Genomic DNA, 21080 nt, shown 5'->3' with positions numbered 1-21080 from the left:
TGTGGCGGTGTTGACAACAAGCATCCACTTGAAACGAACGCGCTTCCTAAAATCCGCGATTTTTCATTTCATGCCGATACGTGGAGATGAGCGGGTTCACCGCGGGTCTTAAACAGCCCTTCCACAGCCAACATGCGCTGGGGGAAATCTCATCAATATTCTCATTAATCATCTGCTTTGGCAGACGAAGAATGAAAAAGCTAATCCTGCAGGCATCGCGGATAATAAGATTAGAATTAAACTTCGCCCCACATCACGGCGGATACGCACGAATGTTGAACTTTTTGGGGCCGTTCATAAATGACGTCACGCACCTGGGGGGGGGAGAGTTCAGACATTTGTGACGATGTGTGACGAGGGGGGGGGGGGTTTGAGAAATGTGACGTCACATCATAATGCGCAATTTTAAATGAATATAGACAACACGTTCTACTTAATTAAATAGACTTTTTAATAAATGTTTTCTCCTACAACATCAGAGTGCAGCGCCACGTTAAATACGCACTACAATGACAATAGTTTAAAGCGATTTGAAACATGTTTTATTTTTTTTAGGGGGTGGGCAAAACTTTGTGACGTCACATTTGATGGGGGGTCTGACTTTTTGTGACGCCGCGTGACGATGGGGGGGGGGGGGGTGAAAAATCGTCAGAAATCTCGTGACGTCATTTATGGACGGCCCCATTGGCACCGTGCGTCGCCGCATCATTGCTCATCGGAGTGTCAGCTGTATGACAACGCGACGTGGCACGCAGTGCCAACGCACACCTGTCAACCCCTAACCATTGCCTCTCTTATTACAGACCAATTCAGACCTTATTGGTCACCCCGTGCCCCTTACAAATCTCAACGTTCATCCTACAAAGTCCCATCAAACAAAACATTGGTTTGCCCGTTTTGAAACGGCTGTAGTAAGCCGTATGAACCTGAAAACTCAATCTCCCTGTACACGAATACGGGGTAACCCCGGGTTGACACGGCATGCCAACGTGATACTGGATCGCGCCTTCGGCTCTAAGAGAGTCGTTTGTGACTTAACTGGAGATTAATTAATGATAAACCAGGCAGGGCTACCCTCGCTGTACGTGGGTTCGGTTTGTTGCGCTATTTCTCGCTGTGGAGGCGTCCATAAATGACGTCACGCGATTTTGGACGATTTTTGACCCCCCCTCCATCGTCACACGGCGTCACAAAAAGTCAGACCCCCCCCCTCAAATATGACGTCACAAAGCTGTGCGCCGCCCCTCCCCAAAAATACATGTTTCACATCGCTTTAAACTATCGTCATTGTAGTGCGTATTTAATGTGGCGCTGCACTCTGATGTTGTAGAAGAAAAGATTTGTTAAAAAGCCTATTTAATTATGTAGAACGTGTTGTCTATATTTAATTAAAGTTGCGCATTTTGAGGTGACGTCACATTTCTCAACCACCCCCCCCCCTCGTCACACATCGTCACAAATGTCTGACCTCCCCCCCCCCTCGGTGCGTGACGTCATTTATGGACGGCCCCAGTGCAATGTGGCTACCTCTGACCCAAAAGCTGCTCTCTGGAGCTGCTGTGCGCGTGTGTTGTGGGGGGAGCGGTGGCGCAGCGTTTAGCGTTTAGCACGCTGCGCTACGAACCCCGACTACACGAGTTCGATTCCCGCTCACCTCATACCTCCGATTAGCACGGTGGGCTACGTACGGTGCGAAAGAAGTTCAAGATACAAACATACGATGTGTTAACACTGGAACACGTTAGGATGTACTATGGGGTTGCCACCTTTTCGATTGTAGACCAACCCTGGGCAATGTCTCAGTGCTTGGTCTATTATCATAATTATACAGTAAATGACAATACAATAATTATATCAAAAAGACTTACTTGGAACTGCGCCAAAATAAATCAAAACGAACAATAGTAGATCGGAATTCAATGTTAAATGTTTGACATTTAATCTGCCGCATAGGCGATTCATGGTCAAGATGTTGTGTATGTTTTCATGGGCATGGCTAGAGTTGCCACCCGTCCGGGAATTAGCATCTGTGTTCAGGTGGTATTGATCTGTACCCTCGATATTGCACTCGTATTGAGAAATCTGTCCAGGTTTGGTCTGCAGTCAGTAGAATCATTTTTCAACGCAGCGTATGTTTGCATGGTGAACTTCTTTCGCACCGTACGCAGCCAACCATGCTTTAATTGGAGGTGCGGGGGAATAACAAACTGAACGCAAAAAGAACAGGGACACAGCCTTGAAAACATAGAAGTGCATTTACACGTAGGGCGGTTGTTGAAGGGGAAGAGGGATGAAAATGATTAAGAGAGGCGTATCAGGGCAGAGCAAAGTGCTTATTGTTATCTTGACTTAATAATGACACGTTAATAATGAAACGCTAATCACTCAGCTGTTTCAATGCTAAATTCTATGCTAATTCCTTTGTCAAGGCGCTCTGTTGCTTCTCACACAGCTTAAAGGTCGCGATATGAGCGTGGCTTTTTCGCTCCAGCGCTGTCCTCCAGACAGTCTCGTCCCGTCACCTGATGAAGGCCGCTTGTGTTGTGGCCGAAACGTCGTGAGAATTTTATTGTGTTATTTTATTTTATCAATTTATTATTGTATTCTCATTCTACGTGACTTTACCGAAAGAACCAAAGAATATTAATCCTTGGAATCACGAAAGCTTTAAATCGAAATGAAACGTAACTGAGCCATATGCCTTAGGCAGAACGTTTTTTTTTCAAACAGATGCATCACAAACGGAAAATAGAACCAATGTTTAGAAATGCACAAGGAAGCGTAGAGATGATGCACATCCTAAGAATTACACTGATACTGGAAGACGGACACGTCAATTGGACATCATATGCAAATTAAGGACGTAATTTTAGTTTAGAATGGTGGGGTGAGGCAGGACACGCAACTTGAAGTGATGAAGGCCGGTGGTCGAGACTAACGTGGGAATGGGAGCTAAGGAGGGAACACAACCGGCAGTGTCAACTGCGGAGATGGAGAGAATAAATCAACAGTATATGAATTTTGACTTGTGAGAATTTTATTGTTTTATATCTTTATTATTTTATTGTTTCCCTTCTACGTGACTTTATCGAAAGAACCAAGAATATAGTATATGATTTAGATCATTTATTTATTTTGCTAACTTTACAATTAATCGTACATTTTAAATGTACTAGTTTAATGTCCTAAGGTTTAGTTTCTAAATCTCTAGGATAGAACAAGTTATTTTTTCAAAAAGAATGACGTTAATTGGCGCATACATTGAAAGTGCAATTTTAAATTAGCAGTGTCAGTCTTCAAATTCTGTTCTGGTAATTCCCACCTTGTTGGTGTCCCTATTGTCTCCTGCACCCACTAACAACGGAGTTATTGTTGGGGTGGAGAGAAGCACAGCCAGCAGCCAGCCAGGAAACTCGAGACAGAATATTTTAATAGCAGCGTGACTTACACTGCTACAGCAGCGATGTTGTCATGTAACTATTTACATTCTCTGTGTCGCAAACATTAAACGGCAACTAATTTTTCTGTGGTACGCTTGACCCCACGATTTGAGGACCAATTCCTTAGCGAAGGATTTACTACCAATTGAAGGATGATACAAGTGAAATGTGAAGTGGTAAGATTGATCATAGACAATTGCAAGCCAATCCCAAATTCTGAGTGCGGAGTGACTCGGCAGGGCCGACGGCGTGAGCCTGGCACCTTCGGAGTTGTCACGGACAGGGAGCAATGAGGCCGCGTTACCGGTTGTCTTAGTTTTGGGGAATTCTGTGTCCAGAACTCTGATCCACAGTAACGATGAAACAAACACAATGTAGAAAAAAGAACAGTTGCAACTGTTGCAGGAAATTGAAAGGCATTTTATTACAAAAAAAAACATCATTTACCATTCACACAAACACTATAGTATTATAGTAGTTCGAAAATTAGACTGTGCAAAATAGTCATGTGTAATGATGAAAAATAATTGAAGATAACATTCATCATTATCTTATTGCAATATATGAACGTGTAATGGCAAATTAAAACGAAGCGATACGATTTCACAATCCTTTACAGCGATACACTTAATCCAATGAAGTGGAATGTGAACGCTGAAACACGTAAATATTACTGAACATAGCGTGGATAGAAGAAACTGATTTATCTAAATATCCATACAATTGAAACATCAATAAAGCAGGCTGCTGGAATGGATGCTCCAGGCGCCACTCTACGCGTGAGTGGTGCCAGTGGACTGAGAGGCCGTGCCAGGAGTCGCTGTCGCTGGCTGCTCAATGACCACCACCCTCTCGGCCGCTGCAGGGAGGGCGCGGCGCTGAGCCTTGAACTTCAGCTTCCCGTCTTCAGTCAAGCAGCAGCTCACGCTCTGCGGGTCCACGTCCCTGGGCAGCTGCGTCTCCCTGTGGAACTCCTGGCAGCTGTGGCTGTAACTGCCGCTGCTGACTTCTCCGCTCTTCACCTCGCGCCGTCCGGCCACCACCAGCTTGTCTCCAGACACCTTCACGGCCAGGTCCTGTGGGGAGAAGTCCTGCACGTCCAGGGACGCGACAAACCCGCCTCCCTGCTCCTGTGGATCTTCAATCTGGAACCCACTGCTCACGGCCGGCTGCTCAGCAGTGCGTCTCCGAGGCTGCCCGGAGCCCGCGTGTGGCTGCTGAGCTGATCGACTCCACGGAAGATTCTCTCCATCCTCTCGATCTCGCTCCTCATGTCTCGCTGCAGCTGCTGGAAGAGACTTTCACCGCGGGGGTTCCAGACCGGCCAGCCTGGCCAGACGCTCCTCTCCATCACGTGCATCGCAGAGAAGTAAACACTCAGGGCCATGCTTGTTGATGTGCTTCACAGTGAGGCTCGCTTCAGCTGTGAGCGTTGCTCCCTCCTCTGCCGATGTTCTGCCAGTGCAGCTACAGGAGCTGCTTTTATAGCCCTGGCAGTAGCTACGAGCAGATGCCAGGGGCAGATAGAAGCGTCCAGAATGACGCAGCTGCTCCCAGGGGCTTCCTCCATCCGCACAGAATCTAGAGCGTCACTCGTGTCTCAGATGTGAATAATTAGTATTGTATTACAATTCTATAAACAATACAGTGTTGTAGTGCATCACGTGTTGATGTTCCATTGCACAGCCACGTTCCAAATGCTATAATGACGTAAAAGCCGTGGAAACCTCTGACGTCACGGTGACGTCATGGCCCGGTGACGTCACGGCAGAGGTCAGAGTGGAGTCGGTTCCTGGAGAGGCAACCACCTCGCCCCACGCTGCTCCTCCACTTCGAGTTCTTCAGAGAACTTCGCCACCACCACCATGGCGATCTTCACGGCTGTCCTCACTTTGGTTCTGCTGCTCACGCAGCCGATGGTGGAGCTCCTCGGAGGATCTCGGCGTGGGGGTTCGGACATTAACGGCTCCAACACCACCACCACCACCACGATCAACTACTCCGGACTCATGAAGAACGTCTCTCCACCAGCAGCGGTCGCCACCTGGGGACCGATGTTCAGTAGCCACAGTGAGGACATTGTGGACAGCGTGCTCCCTGCCCTCCTGCAGGCTATGGGTGAGCTGAGCAGCAGCTGCCAGGCCATAGTGGACAGCGCGCTCCCTGCTCTGCTCCACGCTGTGGGTCAACTGTACAGCGGCTGCAAGGAGGCCATCAGCTCCACCGTGCTGCTGAACACCCTGCACATCGCCGTGCATCTCTGGCGTTTCATACGTCGCCAAGTGAGTGAGCAACATCCATCATCATCACCACCATCAGCCATGGTCAATCCACTAGTGGGTAGAGACCAACACGACCCGTCGCCACCTCCCACGATGCCGCTGTGCAGTAATCCACCCAGCACCTGCACGTGGAGCGATTTCATTGCTTCATCTCCCCACTGGGCACCCTCTCGGATGACCCCCTCGCAGCCCGTCGGCATCACTCGCCGCCTTCACACCTCCACCGATCCCCCTCAACTCCACTCACGGTGTCTTCAACAGCCTGGTTGGGCACTGGAACAGTATCCCGGACAGTGCCGGATTAAGCTCGTGCGGGTCCTGTAGCTTATATTATAAAGGTGCCCAGAATAAATAAAAAAACACAATTATAAAACACGAAGTTTTTAACTTGCATTGTAAAGTAATTGTAATTTTACTATAGTAATAGAGCAAGTACAGAATCACTGAACCGGGATTTATAGCGTGGGATCATTTAGCACGGGGCCCTTGAAAGTGCGGGGCCCCCAGCTAATGATTATTTTGTTCCGAGGATAATCCGGCACTGATCACGGATTGAGTATGAGGAGCAGTGATGAGATTTAAAGTATTTTTTTACATGTTATTAAAATGTTATGTTTAATAGAAAATATAATGTTGTTTGTCTCTTAGCTGTGATTCTTAAAAACACTGTTGTTACTCAATGGTCTTTCGGTAAAGTCAGGTAGAAAAAATAAAAAAAATAGAATACGACGTTTCGATTGCAACCCAAGCAGTCGTCATCAGGTGAAACTAAATTTGAGAGAGAGAGAGACCAAACACAGACAGGGAGACACTAAAGATCCCCCGTATAGCCTGAACAGACTGTAGGGGCAAGTGCTGTTAGCGAGCACCTGTGAAGGCCGGAACAGTACACGAAGGGGTGGGTGGCCAGCACCACGCCCGACCGCCTTTGTCTCCCTAGTGGCGATGTTTACACACCGCACCAGGTACTCATTTGAGGCTGAGTCGACCTAGGGGAGGCCCGGGACCGGTTCAGATAATCGTCACTGGTGTTGGCCGTGAGCGGGAATCGAACCCGGGTCGCCAGGTTCATAGCGCAGCGTAGCGCTAACAGCTGCACCACCGCTCCCCACAACAGGGAGACACACAAGCAGAGAAGGACGGTGATCAACCAGGCAAAGTATTATTTGTTGTGTTGGCCGACTCAATGAGTTGCATTACATTTCTAAGTTTGCTGAGTTTGATCTTCTTTCTATCAGCTTGTACCCTCTGTAAATTTCACCCCCACTATCTCGCCCGTTACGGCAGCCCCTCCGCTCCCACTCCCCCTCGGAGTAGCCGAGGGATTAGCCGGGGTATGCTTGCTCTGCGATCTTACATTTACTTGCAAATCCCACCACAAACGTATATAGTGTAACCTTTGGTTGCAGTAGCTCTCTCGCTACATTTCTTCCTGTCTCAGCGGTCCGCCTGCTGTATTATTTCACCTGAAGACGATTGCTTGTGTTACGATCGAAACGTCGTGATCTACAGTGAAACCTTGGATTGCGAGTAACTTGGTCTGCGAGTGTTTTGCAAGACGAGTATAGTACTATAGTGTTGTGACCACTTGTATACTGTTTACTATAGTACTATGGTGTTGTGACCACGTGTATACTGTTTACTATAGTACTATAGTGTTGTGACCACGTGTATACTGTTTACTATAGTACTATAGTGTTGTGACCACATGTATACCGTTTACTACAGTACTATAGTGGTGTGACCACGTGTGTACTGTTTACTATAGTACTATAGTGGTGTGACCACGTGTACACTGTTTACTACAGTACTGTAGTGTTGTGACCACGTGTGTAATGTTTACTACATTACTATAGTGTTGTGACCACGTGTGTAATGTTTACTACAGTACTATAGTGTTGTGACCACGTGTATACTGTTTACTACAGTACTATAATGTTGTGACCACGTGTATACTGTTTACTATAGTACTATAGTGTGACCACGTGTATACTGTTTACTACAGTACTATAGTGTTGTGACCACGTGTATACTGTTTACTACAGTACTATAGTGTTGTGACCACGTCTATACTGTTTACTACAGTACTATAGTGTTGTGACCACGTCTATACTGTTTACTATAGTACTATAGTGTTGTGACCACGTGTATACTGTTTACTACAGTAATATAGTGTTGTGACCACGTGTATACTGTTTTCTATAATACTATAGTGTTGTGACCACGTGTATATTGTTTACTACAGTACTGTAGTGTTGTGACCACGTGTATACTGTTTACTATAGTACTATGGTGTTGTGACCACGTGTATACTGTTTACTATAGCACTATAGTGTTGTGACCACGTGTATACTGTTTACTACAGTACTATAGTGTTGTGACCACGTGTGTACTGTTTACCACAGTACTATAGTGTTGTGACCACGTGTATACTGTTTACTATAGTACTATAGTATTGGGACCACGTGTATACTGTTTACTACAGTACTATAGTGTTGTGACCACGTGTATACTGTTTACTATAGTACTATAGTGTTGTGACCACGTATATACGGTTTACTATAGTACTATAGTGTTGTGACCACGTGTATACTGTTTACTACAGTACTATAGTGTTGTGACCTAGTGTGTACTGTTTACTATAGTACTATAGTGTTGTGACCACGTGTGTACTGTTTACTATAGTACTATAGTGTTGTGACCACGTGTATACTGTTTACTATAGTACTATAGTGTTGTGACCACGTGTATACTGTTTACTACAGTACTATAGTGTTGTGACCACGTGTATACTTTTTACTATATTACTATAGTGTGACCACGTGTATACTGTTTACTACAGTACTATAGTGTTGTGACCACGTGTATACTGTTTACTACAGTACTATAGTGTTGTGACCACGTCTATACTGTTTACTACAGTACTATAGTGTTGTGACCACGTGTATACTGTTTTCTATAGTACTATAGTGGTGTGACCACGTGTATACTGTTTACTACAGTACTATAGTGTTGTGACCACGTGTATACTGTTTACTACAGTACTATAGTGTTGTGACCACGTGTGTACTGTTTACCACAGTACTACAGTGTTGTGACCACGTGTATACTGTTTACTATAGTTCTGTAGTGTTGTGACCACGTGTATACTGTATTTGCTATCGTACTATAGTGTTGTGACCACGTGTATACTGTTTACTACAGTACTATAGTGTTGTGACCACGTGTGTACTGTTTACTACAGTACTATAGTGTTGTGACCACGTGTATACTGTTTACTATAGTACTATAGTGTTGTGACCACGTGTATATTGTTTACTACAGTACTATAGTGTTGTGACCACGTGTATACTGCGGGATTGTGGGTATTCGTCTCCCATGCTCGGTCTCAGTCGGTGTGCCTCACTCGTATAGTCAACATCCGTGCGAACTTATCTTGTTTACTATAGTACTATAGTGTTGTGACCACGTGTATACTGTTTACTACAGTACTATAGTGTTGTGACCACGTGTATACTGTTTACTATAGTACGATAGTGTTGTGACCACGTGTATACTGTTTACTACAGTACTATAGTGTTGTGACTACGTGTTTACTGTTTACTACAGTACTGTAGTGTTGTGAATACCTGTGTGTGCGTAAAGCATTTTTTTATTTTGTGTCCATGTGTAGTAACTGTTCTTTAGTAACTGTACTGCAAGTGAAAGTCGTCCTACACAATACCCATCCTCTATCTCGTCTCCCTCACACCAGCCACGATTAAATGTAATTAATAAATTTGATTACTTTATATTAAATAATAAAAATATAAAAAGGTATTTTGTATTAAAAATTTTTATATGAATACGGTATTTTTGGTTTGTGGAACGAATCATCTGAGTTTCCATTATTTCTTATGGGGGAAATTCGCTTTGATATACGAGTGCTTTGGATTAAGAGCACGTTTCCAGAAGGAATTATGCTCGCATTCCAAGGTTTCACTTTATTAGTTATTTTTCTATCTACGTGACTTTACCGAAAGAAACCAAAGAGTATGCTCTTGTTAGTTTAAATGTTTGGTAAGTAAGACTTAGTCTGTGCTGCTCTCCAGTTGCCTGGATGAAAAGTGGCCCAAGTTTTTCCCAATCCTGGCCTCCTGGCTCAAAAACGTAAAAAACAAACTCGCAAGTCTGTCCCCAGGGTCACAACGCACTCACAGACACGGAGCAGGGAGATTCAGCTAATGACGCAGTTGATGTTTTTCGTAACTTTTGCAGAGAGCGATGAGAATGAGGATGAGGACCGGAAGGAGGAAGATTTCCCGGGCGCTGCAGAGAAAGAAAGGTGGAGGTCTCGGCCGAGCACCGAGTCCCCGGGCTCATATGGCCGCGGCACGGAGACGAAAGCGGCGGGCGCAGGGGAGGGGAAGCAACCCCGGCACCAAGCAGAGCTGCGCTCCTCACCTGAAGAATCCAGCTCCACTCAGGCCATCGCTCCCACTGGGGCCATCGCCTCCACCTCCACTCGGGCCATTGCCTCCATCTCTACTCGGGCCATCGCCTCCACCGCTGCCATCGCCTCCCCCGCTGCCATCGCCTCCACCTCCACTCAGGCCATCGCCTCCATCTCTACTCAGGCCATCGCCTCCCCCACTGATATCAACTCCACCTCCACTGCTTACATCGCCTCCACCTCCACTCGGGCCATCGCCTCCACCTCCACTCGGGCCATCGCCTCCACCTCCACTCGGGCCATCGCCTCCACCTCCACTCGGGCCATCGCCTCCACCTCCACTCGGGCCATCGCCTCCACCTCTACTCAGGCCATCGCCTCCACCTCTACTCAGGCCATCGCCTCCACCTCCACTCAGGCCATCGTCTCCATCTCTACTCAGGCCATCGCCTCCCCCACTGATATCAACTCCACCTCCACTGCTTCCATCGCCTCCACCTCCACTCGGGCCATCGCCGCCACCTCCACTCGGGCCATCTTCTCCACCTCCACTCGGGCCATCGCCTCCACCTCTACTCAGGCCATCGCCTCCACCTCCACTCGGGCCATCGCCTCCACCTCTACTCAGGCCATCGCCTCCACCTCTACTCAGGCCATCGCCTCCATCTCTACTCAGGCCATCGCCTCCACCTCTACTCAGGCCATCGCCTCTACCTCTACTCAGGCCATCGCCTCCACCTCTACTCAGGCCATCGTCTCCATCTCCACTCAGGCAATCGCCTCCACCTCCACTCGGGCCATCGCCTCCACCTCTACTCAGGCCATCGCCTCCACCTCTACTCAGGCCATCGTCTCCACCTCAACTCAGGCCATCGCCTTCACCTCTACTCAGGCCATCGCCTCCACCTCTACTTATGCCATCGCCTCCACCTCTACTCAGGCCATCGCCTCCATCTCTACTCAGGCCATCGCCTCCACCTCTACTCAGGCCATCGCCTCCATCTCTACTCAGGCCATCGCCTCCACCTCTGCTCAGGCCATCGCCTCCACCTCTACTTATGCCATCGTCTCCACCTCTACTCAGGCCATCGCCTCTACCTCTACTCAGGCCATCGCCTCCATCTCTACTCAGGACATCGCCCCCACTGCTGCCATCGCCTACACCTCCAATCGGGCCATCGGCTCCACTGCTGCCATCGCCTCCATCTCTACTCAGGCCATTGCCTCCACCACTGATATCAACTCTACCCCCACTGCTGACATCGACTCCACCTTTACTCCTGCCATTGCCTCAACCTTCACTTCTGCCATCGCCTCCACTGCCACTATCGCCACCACCGCCACTCGCACCATCACCTCCACCCATGAGTAATCAAGCTAACCCCCAGGATTGGGAGCTCCCTGCTTTCCACCTGCCTCCACCTCCACCAGAGCCCTGGGCTCCTCCACCCCACCGTGATACCAGACCGGGCCCGGCACACGAGTCTTTTGCTCCCTGTTCTTCACGGCAGCGTTACCGCAAGTCCCGCAACAGCCGCCTTCCTCCCCGCCTCCGCAAACCTCCTCTCGAATCCTCAACTCCACTGCTGCCATCGCCTCCATCTCTACTCAGGCCATTGCCTCCACCACTGATATCAACTCTACCCCCACTGCTGACATCGACTCCACCTTCACTCCTGCCATTGCCTCAACCTCCACTTCTGCCATCGCTTCCACTGCCACTATCGCCACCACCGCCACTCGCACCATCACCTCCACCCATGAGTAATCAAGCTAACCCCCAGGATTGGGAGCTCCCTGCTTTCCACCTGCCTCCACCTCCACCAGAGCCCTGGGTTCCTCCACGCCACCGTGATACCAGACCGGGCCCGGCACACGAGTCTTTTGCTCCCTGTTCTTCACGGCAGCGTTACCGCAAGTCCCGCAACAGCCGCCTTCCTCCCCGCCTCCGCAAACCTCCTCTCGAATCCTCAACTCCATCCGCATTGATTCGTCCCAACCACCCAGACCGAGAGCACCTTCCCACCCGCCTCGCTCCACCTGCAGGGCAGTGGATCCCCCCCCAGCCCAGGTGCAACGGCCGGGGTCCCGCGTACGGAGTCCCAGGTGCCCCTTCTGCCTGGCACCACTCCCACGAGTCGCGCTTCACGCGGCGTCCCGCCCTCCTCCCCACGCCTCCACCGGATCAGTGGATTCCTCCCCACCTTCGTCCCAGCCGAGCGGCTCCTGCTCCACACTGGGCCACCCGTCCCACTTTTGTTCCGTGCCGCTCCACAGATTTCCACGATAGACATCATCATCCGCCCCTTGTCCAACCCACACCACTGCATCACCATAGCCCGGCGACATTCACGGACTACTCACACACGTGACTCCTGCTGGTCGGGTGACCGTGATGAACTATATGTGTCGCGTTGATGGCCATGTGATGGACATTGTTTTGAGTGGCAGAGCAGGTGGTTGTCAGGATTAATACATTTGTGTTGTTATTGGACACTGCAGTGTGCGTGTGAGTTGCTGTGCGGTGCAACAGAGCACGTATTTGGTGTCGATCTTCGCGTGTGTGTGATTGTGGGGAGCGGTAGTGTCATGGTTAACGCTACACCGCGCTTCGAAACCCAGGTTTGACCCGAGTTAGCTTTCCGCACACGGCCACAGCCGGTGCAAGCAGTTGCGCAACTCGGTTGCACACAACTGAAGTCACTCTACACGTGGAAGTCTCTGCAACAAATTTGCTTGGCGATTGGTGGCCAGAACCACGAGCGATCCACACAGCACAGGGTGCTGGTCAGTCTGACCAACCACCCATTTCACCTGACTTTCCACAAAATCACCATTAATGTTCCTTTCCAGGGCAGTGACACCAACTCTGCCAAAGTGTTTTAGGAACTAATGCTGTGTATGTTCGGCAGAAACTCTGCACGATTCTGCTGATAAGACACTTAATTTCGAAACCATTTGAGAATGTCGTATTTATAATAAACGTGCACCATTTTTTAGCTGCTTGCCGCCCCTGTACATAGTACCTCTGTATTGATTACAAGTCCTGTGTGCTCACCATTGTACCATGGCATGTGCCTAGGTGGCACTACCGGATGGCTCCCATCCATAGCTGCCAGGCCATCGGCCAGCGCGATAAATATTCGACGCCAACCAACAAATATTTATTCCCACGAGGGGTGACGGGAACCGAACCAGGGATGTCCAGAGCAATCAACTCATTAATGCGGGAGACCTGAATAGTTCCCGGCGCGTGACACAGTAACGCTGTTCGGCTGGCGACAGCACTCTGCTGCCGTATGCAACAACACACTCCACCCCGTTGACAACCTGGGACAGAACCGCGCCAATGCTGGTGTTGGTTGCGTCAGTATCAAGGACACACGGCATGGCAAAGTCAGAGTAGCGGAGGGGAATTGCGAAGCGCAACAAATGCGGCTTCCTCCTCCCCCCAATGAAACCTCTGACCCATAACCGTCAAGGCGTGGAGAGGTTTTGCGAAGGTAGCGAACCCAGTGACAAACCGGCGATAATAAGACGCAAAACCAATAAAACTCTGCACCTGCATCATCAACGTGGGGGTCGGCCACGTCCGAACACACGTGGTTTTGTCGGGATCTATCGCAATGCCCGATTTACTGACAATATGACCGAGATACTGCACGGATTTCTCAAGGGGGTAACACTTCTGCGGCTTGAATTTGAGATGGGCCGCTCGCATTTTAAGAAAGACAGCGCGTAACCAATCAAGATGTTCTTTGAACGTACGGCTGAAGACGATGACATCGTCGAGGTATTGTAAGCATGAGTCCCATTGAAGTCCAGCCAGCACCAGCTCCATCAGTCATTGGAACGTAGCCGGTGCTGCGTGGAGTCCCATGGGAAGCTGATTTAATTCAAACAGGCCTTGAGGTGTTCGAAAAGCCGTTTGGGTTTAGAGGCCTCATTTAGTGGCAAATGCCAAAATCCGGACAGGAGATCAAGGGTGGAGAAGTTCTGTGCTCCCGCCAGAGCGTCCAGGGAATCGTCCATCCGAGGGAGAGGATACGCGTCAGCCACCGATATCTTATGAAGCTTCCTAAAGTCGACACACAACTGCAAGCTACCATCGTGCTTCTTAATGTGGTGGGTAATTGTCAGGCGTAATACGCCGCCACCACTACTGGAAAATATGTAGCTGCAGTCAGGGCCCAACAGGGGGCAATAGCGGGTCCGGCCTGTACCAAGTAGGACTCGTAGGTAAGGCAATTTGGAGGGCGGTTTGGAACCGGAGGTGGACACCCCAGGCCCCCAGTGGGGGCTGGGGGATTGCGCCGACATCTCCGGGGCCGGTGGGTCGTCGTCCTCTTCATCTGGAGACCTGGTACGTATTGTTCGCCTAGTCTCCATAATCTATAGTTAATTAACTAACGTTTGGCCACTTCCAACACCAGTTGTAGTGGGCTCAAATGGAGACTCAGGCTTCTATAGGAGACAACACGTTTATTTAACATTAACACGCTAAAACTAGATTCAAAGTTTTCGTGACTGCAGGAATTACTCTTTGGTTCTTTCGGTAAAGTCACGTTGACAGAAAATAAATTAAATAATAGAATACACCGTTTTTCCAGTGTCGCTCCTCCTATAATTTTGTTGACGGACAAATGGACAAAGGGCACAATAGCTTAGTGTTTGTGTATGTTATGTTTTTAAGAGAAGACAAGTTTGTAAATATATTTTTCCCCCGGGAAACGCTGGGTACTTCCCGCTGGTACTGATATGAAAATATATATTTTAAACTGTGCCAAAATCAATCAAAACGAACAACAGTAGATCAGAATTAAATCTCCAATGCTTGATATTTTATCATCCGCATAGGCGAGTGATGGTCAGGATGTTGTGTATGTGTAGTCACATAGAATTGGTCACTACGTAGCATAGCGCTGGCTGCTGGCAGGGAAGGGGATCTGCAGAGTGAAGCAGCCCTGTTTGACAGCAGACCACGTAATAGACCTGAGAAGGATCTCGGGTAGGACACGTCGAGAGCCTGCTAGTAGATTCTAGAAGGGGAGCGTGGCCGGAGTGGAGCGAGGCCACGCTAACAGGATTAAAGGGGACCCCGAGCAGGGGATGAGGGCCATCGTTTGGAGTGGGATCGCCGTCGTCGTCGTCGTTGCTGTTGAAGATCGTCGCCTTCGCCGCTGTCGTCATCCACTTGATAATTGTGCTGCTAGCAGTAGTTGCCTGTCTTAGTTCAGCGCCATCAGTGTCAGATGGCGAGCGTTGTGTTGTAGGCTAGCCACGAGTGCAGAGTTGCGTTTAAGCGAGGGACAGAGCGTTGTATTACAGCAGAGAGTGTGTAACAGTATGCTCGGTGTGTAATTAAAGAATTGCCTCGAAGAAGTTACGTCTCCAAGTTAGTCACTATATATTTTTTCATGGGCATGGCTAGAGTTGTCACCTGTCCAGGAATTACCATTTGTGTTTAGGTGGTGGGTATTCATTCTTACGAGATATAGCACCCGCATTGTGTCGTTTACTGTGTAGTTCTGATAATTCTAGACTGAGTGCTGACTGAGAAATCTGTCCAGGCTTTGTCTACAGTCAAAAATGTGGCAATCTCATAGCAGCACCCTCCTGCGTCTCCAGTGTGAATATGCTGTAGAGTAAGTTTTCAACGCAGCGTATGTTTGCATGCTGAACTTCTTTCGCACCGTACGCAGGCAACCATGCTTATTGGAGGTGCGGGGGAATAACAAAATGAACAAAAAGAACAGGGACACAACTTGAAAACATAGAAGTGCATTTATACGTGGGGCGGTTGTTGAAGGGGGAGACGGATGAAAATTATTAAGAGAGGCGTATCAGGGCAGAGCACAGTGCTGATTGGAATCTGAACTTAAATCATGAAACGTAACAAAGCCATTTTCCTAAAGCAGAACGTTTTTTAATCAGTGGATATGACCTGCAACAACAGATGCATCACAAACATGGCCATTGACGAAGACAATGGAACCAATGTTGAGAAGTGCACAAGGAAGCATAGAGATGCACATGCTAGGAATTAAACTGAGAATGGAAGACGGACACGTCAATTGGGCATCATATGCAAATTAAAGGCATAATTTTAGTTTAGAAAGGTGGGGTGAGGCAGGACACACAACTTGAAGAGATGACGGCCGGTGGTCGTGACTAACGTGGGAATGGGAGCTAAAGGAGGGAACACAACCAATAGAGCGTCCACTGCGAAGATGGATCGAATAAATCAACCGGTGGGCAGTAGCCAGACAGATTTTTGCATTGCAAATCCGCAAGAGATGGTGATGGCTTCGGACAGAAGTGGAGAAATCACGGCTGGAGATGGTGACGGCTGCATAAGCAGCTTTGTAAAACATTTACACGATATCACCTTCAAAAACAACCATTCACTAAAACACATTTTCATTAAATGTGTATTCAGAAAGATAAACTAAAACAGTACAGGAATTATATCGTCTTTATTTTGCTAATTTTACAATAAAGGGTATTTTTTTCATTGCACTAGTTTAAGATAAAAACATTTTTTGCCGAAATAATGACATTAATAGGCACATTAATTGAAAGTGCAATTTTAAATTAACCGTGTAATTATTCGATAGTTTTGGTTAGAGTCTGTGCCTGTGTTAGAGTGCCGGAAAAAGTCCTGGCAAGGATTATTCAACATCACCTTGCCAGGCATGCTGAGAAGAGGATTGGGGAGCCCCATTGTGGTTTCAGGCCAGGGCAGCCACAAATGCCACATCTTCCTTCCGGTTGCTACAGCAGAGGAGTGTTGAATTCCGACAGGACTTACATCTCTGCTTTATTGACCTGGTCAATGCCTATGATACCATCAATAGGTCTGGACTCTGGGTTGTTCTTCATGCTTTCGGAGTCTCTGACTCTCTGCTCACAATAATTAAGGACTTCCATGATATTAAGCAGGGCCGAGTAAAGCTACTTGGCCGGAAGACGAAGCTATTCCCCGTTAACCTTGGGGTTCGACAGTAATGTCCTCTGGCTCCGTACACTGTTTAAAATATTTTTGGTCCACGTCGTTCGAGAAACCTTCCATGTCCGTACCGGAGCAATCTATATCTGATATAGATACAATGGGAGGCGGATTGATGCCCGGGTGCGCTTGAGAGCTTGCTCCCGATTTGTCATCCATGTTACGTATGCGAATGATCTAGACCTGGAGCGTGCCACTAGACAGGGGTGGGGAACGTCCGGCCGGCCGGCCATGAGGCCTGCGAAATCATTTGGTCTGGCCCTGCCAAGGCAACCGCAGGCGGGACTCGAAATTCAATCAATCTTGGAGCAAACCTGGAAAAGCAGTTGCGAGTAGCAACATCATCAATACCAGCTAACATCATCAATACCAGCTAACATCATCAATGCCAGCTAAAATCTCCACACGCCTCACCAAAGAGAAGCAGTTCCAGCCATCGCATTAGGCGTGAGTTAATTAAATGTTTGACCAAATATAATAGTAGGCTAATTTTTAAGTTGATGATTTTGTATGGCCCCCGAATGATGTTATAAATATCCAAATGGCCCTTGGCACAAAAAAGGTTCCCCACCCCTGCACTAAGAGGTGGGGCATTAACCATCAGCCCCACCAAAACTAAGCACCTGCCTCGCTATGTTGTGCCATTAAACAAGGGGTGGGCAATTTTTTTTACTCGCGGGCCACAATGGGTTCTAAAATTTGACAGAGGGGCCGGGCAAGGAACAGATGGATGGAGTGTTTGTGTGAACTAATATAAATGACATGTAAAAATCATTACATGAAAGGATTTGGCCTTTAACAGGTAGCAAAGCATTTATTTGCAAGGCAATTTAACAAATTGCACGAACATGAACAATACAAAAACATGTCGTAACGTGACTGATCAAACATCATGAAAACATCTGAGGCCTGCGCCCAAACCAATTACCACACTCCCGGTCAAAGTGCTCCATCTAATGGGGAAATGAGGGCATTACAGGTGAAAGGTAAAATGTAATTTAATAATATTTGGACACGTTCAGGGGGCCGGATTAAAAAGCCCAGCCCATGTCTGCATTAAACCCTCCACCCCTTAACTCCCCATTGGTGATGGGGCAGTTGTAAATTGGATAGTTTTCCACATCTGGATAGTGTGCTTATGACCAACTCCGGTTTGACAGAAGAGGTCTCACTCCGAATCAGTCGAGCGGCATTATCTTTTCATCGGTTGCATAACGCTGTGTGGAAGCTACCTGATATCTGTCGCTCCACAGCAGTCTTTGGATCTTCTCGGCCACGGTCATGCCCTTCCTTCTCGATGCTTGCCAAACGTGGACCCCCCTAATGGAACATCTTCGCCGGTTATAAACATTCAGGATGGCCTTCCTACGATCCATCCTGGGTTTAACCAGGCTGGATTGTGTGAGCTCACAATCCTTGACAGATCTGGACAAAGTCCCATCGGTAAGCGCCTCCAGCAGGTAATGCTACATTGGCTGGGTCATATACCACGCCTCCCTAACAACTGCTTTAAAGGGGGATAAACAGGCGCGGCACGGGCTAGAGAAGAGATTAAATGATGTGGTACAAGAGGATGTGGAACTGAATTGACTTGCGAATGACTGGTACCAGCAGTGTAAAGCGCGGCCTATGTGGAGGAGACTCATGATGGACGATACTGGGCAGTTGGAGGTAGTCGCCCTCCAGCAACAACAGAGGGCAGCAGAGAGACGCTCACAACAAGGAGCAGAGCCTTAGGCGGCTAAAACACATCAAGTTGGCACAGTAGGGGAGGCACAGCTGACGCATCTGCCACTCATCTCTGTCAAACCATGGCAACTGAATCTGACCCGTGATCACGTGGCCATAAAGTGCACTTAGCCTGGCACAAGTGCCGTAGCAACGTCACAGCCACTTAGTGGCGGTTGTTGTCTGTGTGTGTGCAATTGTAGTGACTCATTTCGCCCCTTACGACAAGCAAGCCAGCATCAGGACGCAAGGTATTTGAACATAAAATGTTTTTATAAATTTGTATGTATTTTATGTTTCATACACGATCCCGACAGTCCTCGACTTATGAACTCAATTAGTTCCTGGGACCCGTTCGTGAGTCAAACGGTTTGTAAGTGAGAACACAATAATGTACACACGTGCGTGCACGCACACACGAGCACAAACACTGGAAGTGCGAGGATGACACAACTCGTGGAGGATCGCTCCGCTGAAAAAAAATAGATCCTCGGTTCAGTTTGCAAGTGCGAGTTCGCGTTGTAATTCTCAATGTTAAAACACATTTCATGGAAGCTGGTTCCTAAGTGCGGAAATTCGTAAGTCGAGTGGTTCGTAAGTCGATGCCTGCATGTATGTGTAATGTTTATTTGTGACTGTAAACGGAAAAATCCGTGTAGCCAGTTACCCAGTTAGTTTCGGTGGAAACAGCTGGAACCCACTAACAGAGTTAATTTTGTGGTGGAGAGAAACCCAGCCAGTAAGGAAACTCGAGGCATACATTATTGTAATAGCAGTATGACTTACATGGCTATAGCAGCTTTGATGAAAAATCTTGAAGATAACATTTACCATTATCTTATTGCAATATATGAAAGTGTCATGGCAAATTAAAACGATGTTAAACAATTTAACAATCCTGTACAGCGATACACATAATCAAATTAAGTTAACTGGAAACGCTGAAACACCTACATATTAGTGAACATATCGTGAATAGAAGAAACTGATTTAACAAAGTATCCACACAATTAAAACATCAATGAAGCAGGTTGCTGGAATGGATGCTCCAGGCGCCACTCTACGCGTGAGTGGTGCCAGTGGACTGAGAGGCCGTGCCAGGAGTCGCTGTCGCTGGCTGCTCAATGACCACCACCCTCTCGGCCGCTGCAGGGAGGGCGCGGCGCTGAGCCTTGAACTTCAGCTTCCCGTCTTCAGTCAAGCAGCAGCTCACGCTCTGCGGGTCCACGTCCCTGGGCAGCTGCGTCTCCCTGTGGAACTCCTGGCAGCTGTGGCTGTAGCTGCCGCTGCTGACTTCTCCGCTCTTCACCTCGCGCCGTCCGGCCACCACCAGCTTGTCTCCAGACACCTTCACGGCCAGGTCCTGTGGGGAGAAGTCCTGCACGTCCAGGGACGCGACAAACCCGCCTCCCTGCTCCTGTGGATCTTCAATCTGGAACCCACTGCTCACGGCCGCCTGCTGCAGCAGTGCGTCTCCGAGGCTGCCCGGAGCCCGCGTGTGGCTGCTGAGCTGATCGACTCCACGGAAGATTCTCTCCATCCTCTCGATCTCACTCCTCATGTCTCGCTGCAGCTGCTGGAAGAGACTTTCACCGCGGGGATTCCAGACCGGCCAGCCTGGCCAGACGCTCCTCTCCATCACGTGCATCGCAGGGAAGTAAACACTCAGGGCCATGCTTGTTGATGTGCTTCACAGTGAGGCTCGCTTCAGCTGTGAGCGCTGTTCCCTCGTCCGCCGATGTTCTGCCAGTGCAGCTACAGGAGCTGCTTTTATAGCCCTGGCAGTAGCTACGAGCAGATGCCAGGGGGAGCCAGAAGCGTCCAGAATGACGCAGCTGCTCCCAGGGGCTTCCTCCATCCGCACAGAATCAAGAGCGTGACTCGTGTCTCAGGCTGCAGTTTGTGACAAGTTCGCTACAATAGCATTTAGTTCACCCTGCCAATGTGTAAGTATCAAACTATAGCATTACGTATATTTTAAAAATAACCATTGTACAGAATTGATAGTTTTTTATTAAGTGAAATGTAAGGGACATTCGTTGTCTTTGTGTGACTCAGTCTTTCCTGATAAGGCTGATGATGTCATTGTGCTGTGTAAGCGAGAATTTAAGATTCGGTTTGTATCACCCTTCAAAGTGTAGTAATTTCAATTAAATATAGAAGAGCGCATCACTCTGTTTTACATTCAT

At 48.3% G+C, this 21080-nt stretch overlaps 2 protein-coding genes across 2 annotated transcripts in view; one reads left to right on the top strand and one right to left on the bottom strand.

The window, feature by feature from the left end:
• Positions 1-21080, bottom strand: part of LOC142929154 (uncharacterized) — a 216479-nt gene that overhangs the window by 165512 nt on the left and 29887 nt on the right. The window lies entirely within an intron of this gene.
• LOC142929122 (uncharacterized) lies at positions 5450-12648 on the top strand. Its single transcript, XM_076069575.1, has 3 exons — positions 5450-5510; positions 5564-5722; positions 9980-12648. The coding sequence occupies exons 1-3, from the start codon at positions 5450-5452 to the stop codon at positions 11524-11526; spliced, it is 1767 nt and encodes a 588-aa protein (XP_075925690.1). The 3' UTR covers positions 11527-12648.

This window comes from Petromyzon marinus, chromosome 25 (genome assembly GCF_048934315.1).
Source record: "Petromyzon marinus isolate PM22_M1 ecotype Great Lakes invasive population chromosome 25, UKy_Petmar_22M1.pri1.0, whole genome shotgun sequence".
In the NCBI taxonomy this organism is placed as follows: domain Eukaryota; kingdom Metazoa; phylum Chordata; class Hyperoartia; order Petromyzontiformes; family Petromyzontidae; genus Petromyzon; species Petromyzon marinus.
Note: the sequence above shows the minus strand (reverse complement) of the source record. Positions and strands in the feature narration are given on the sequence as shown.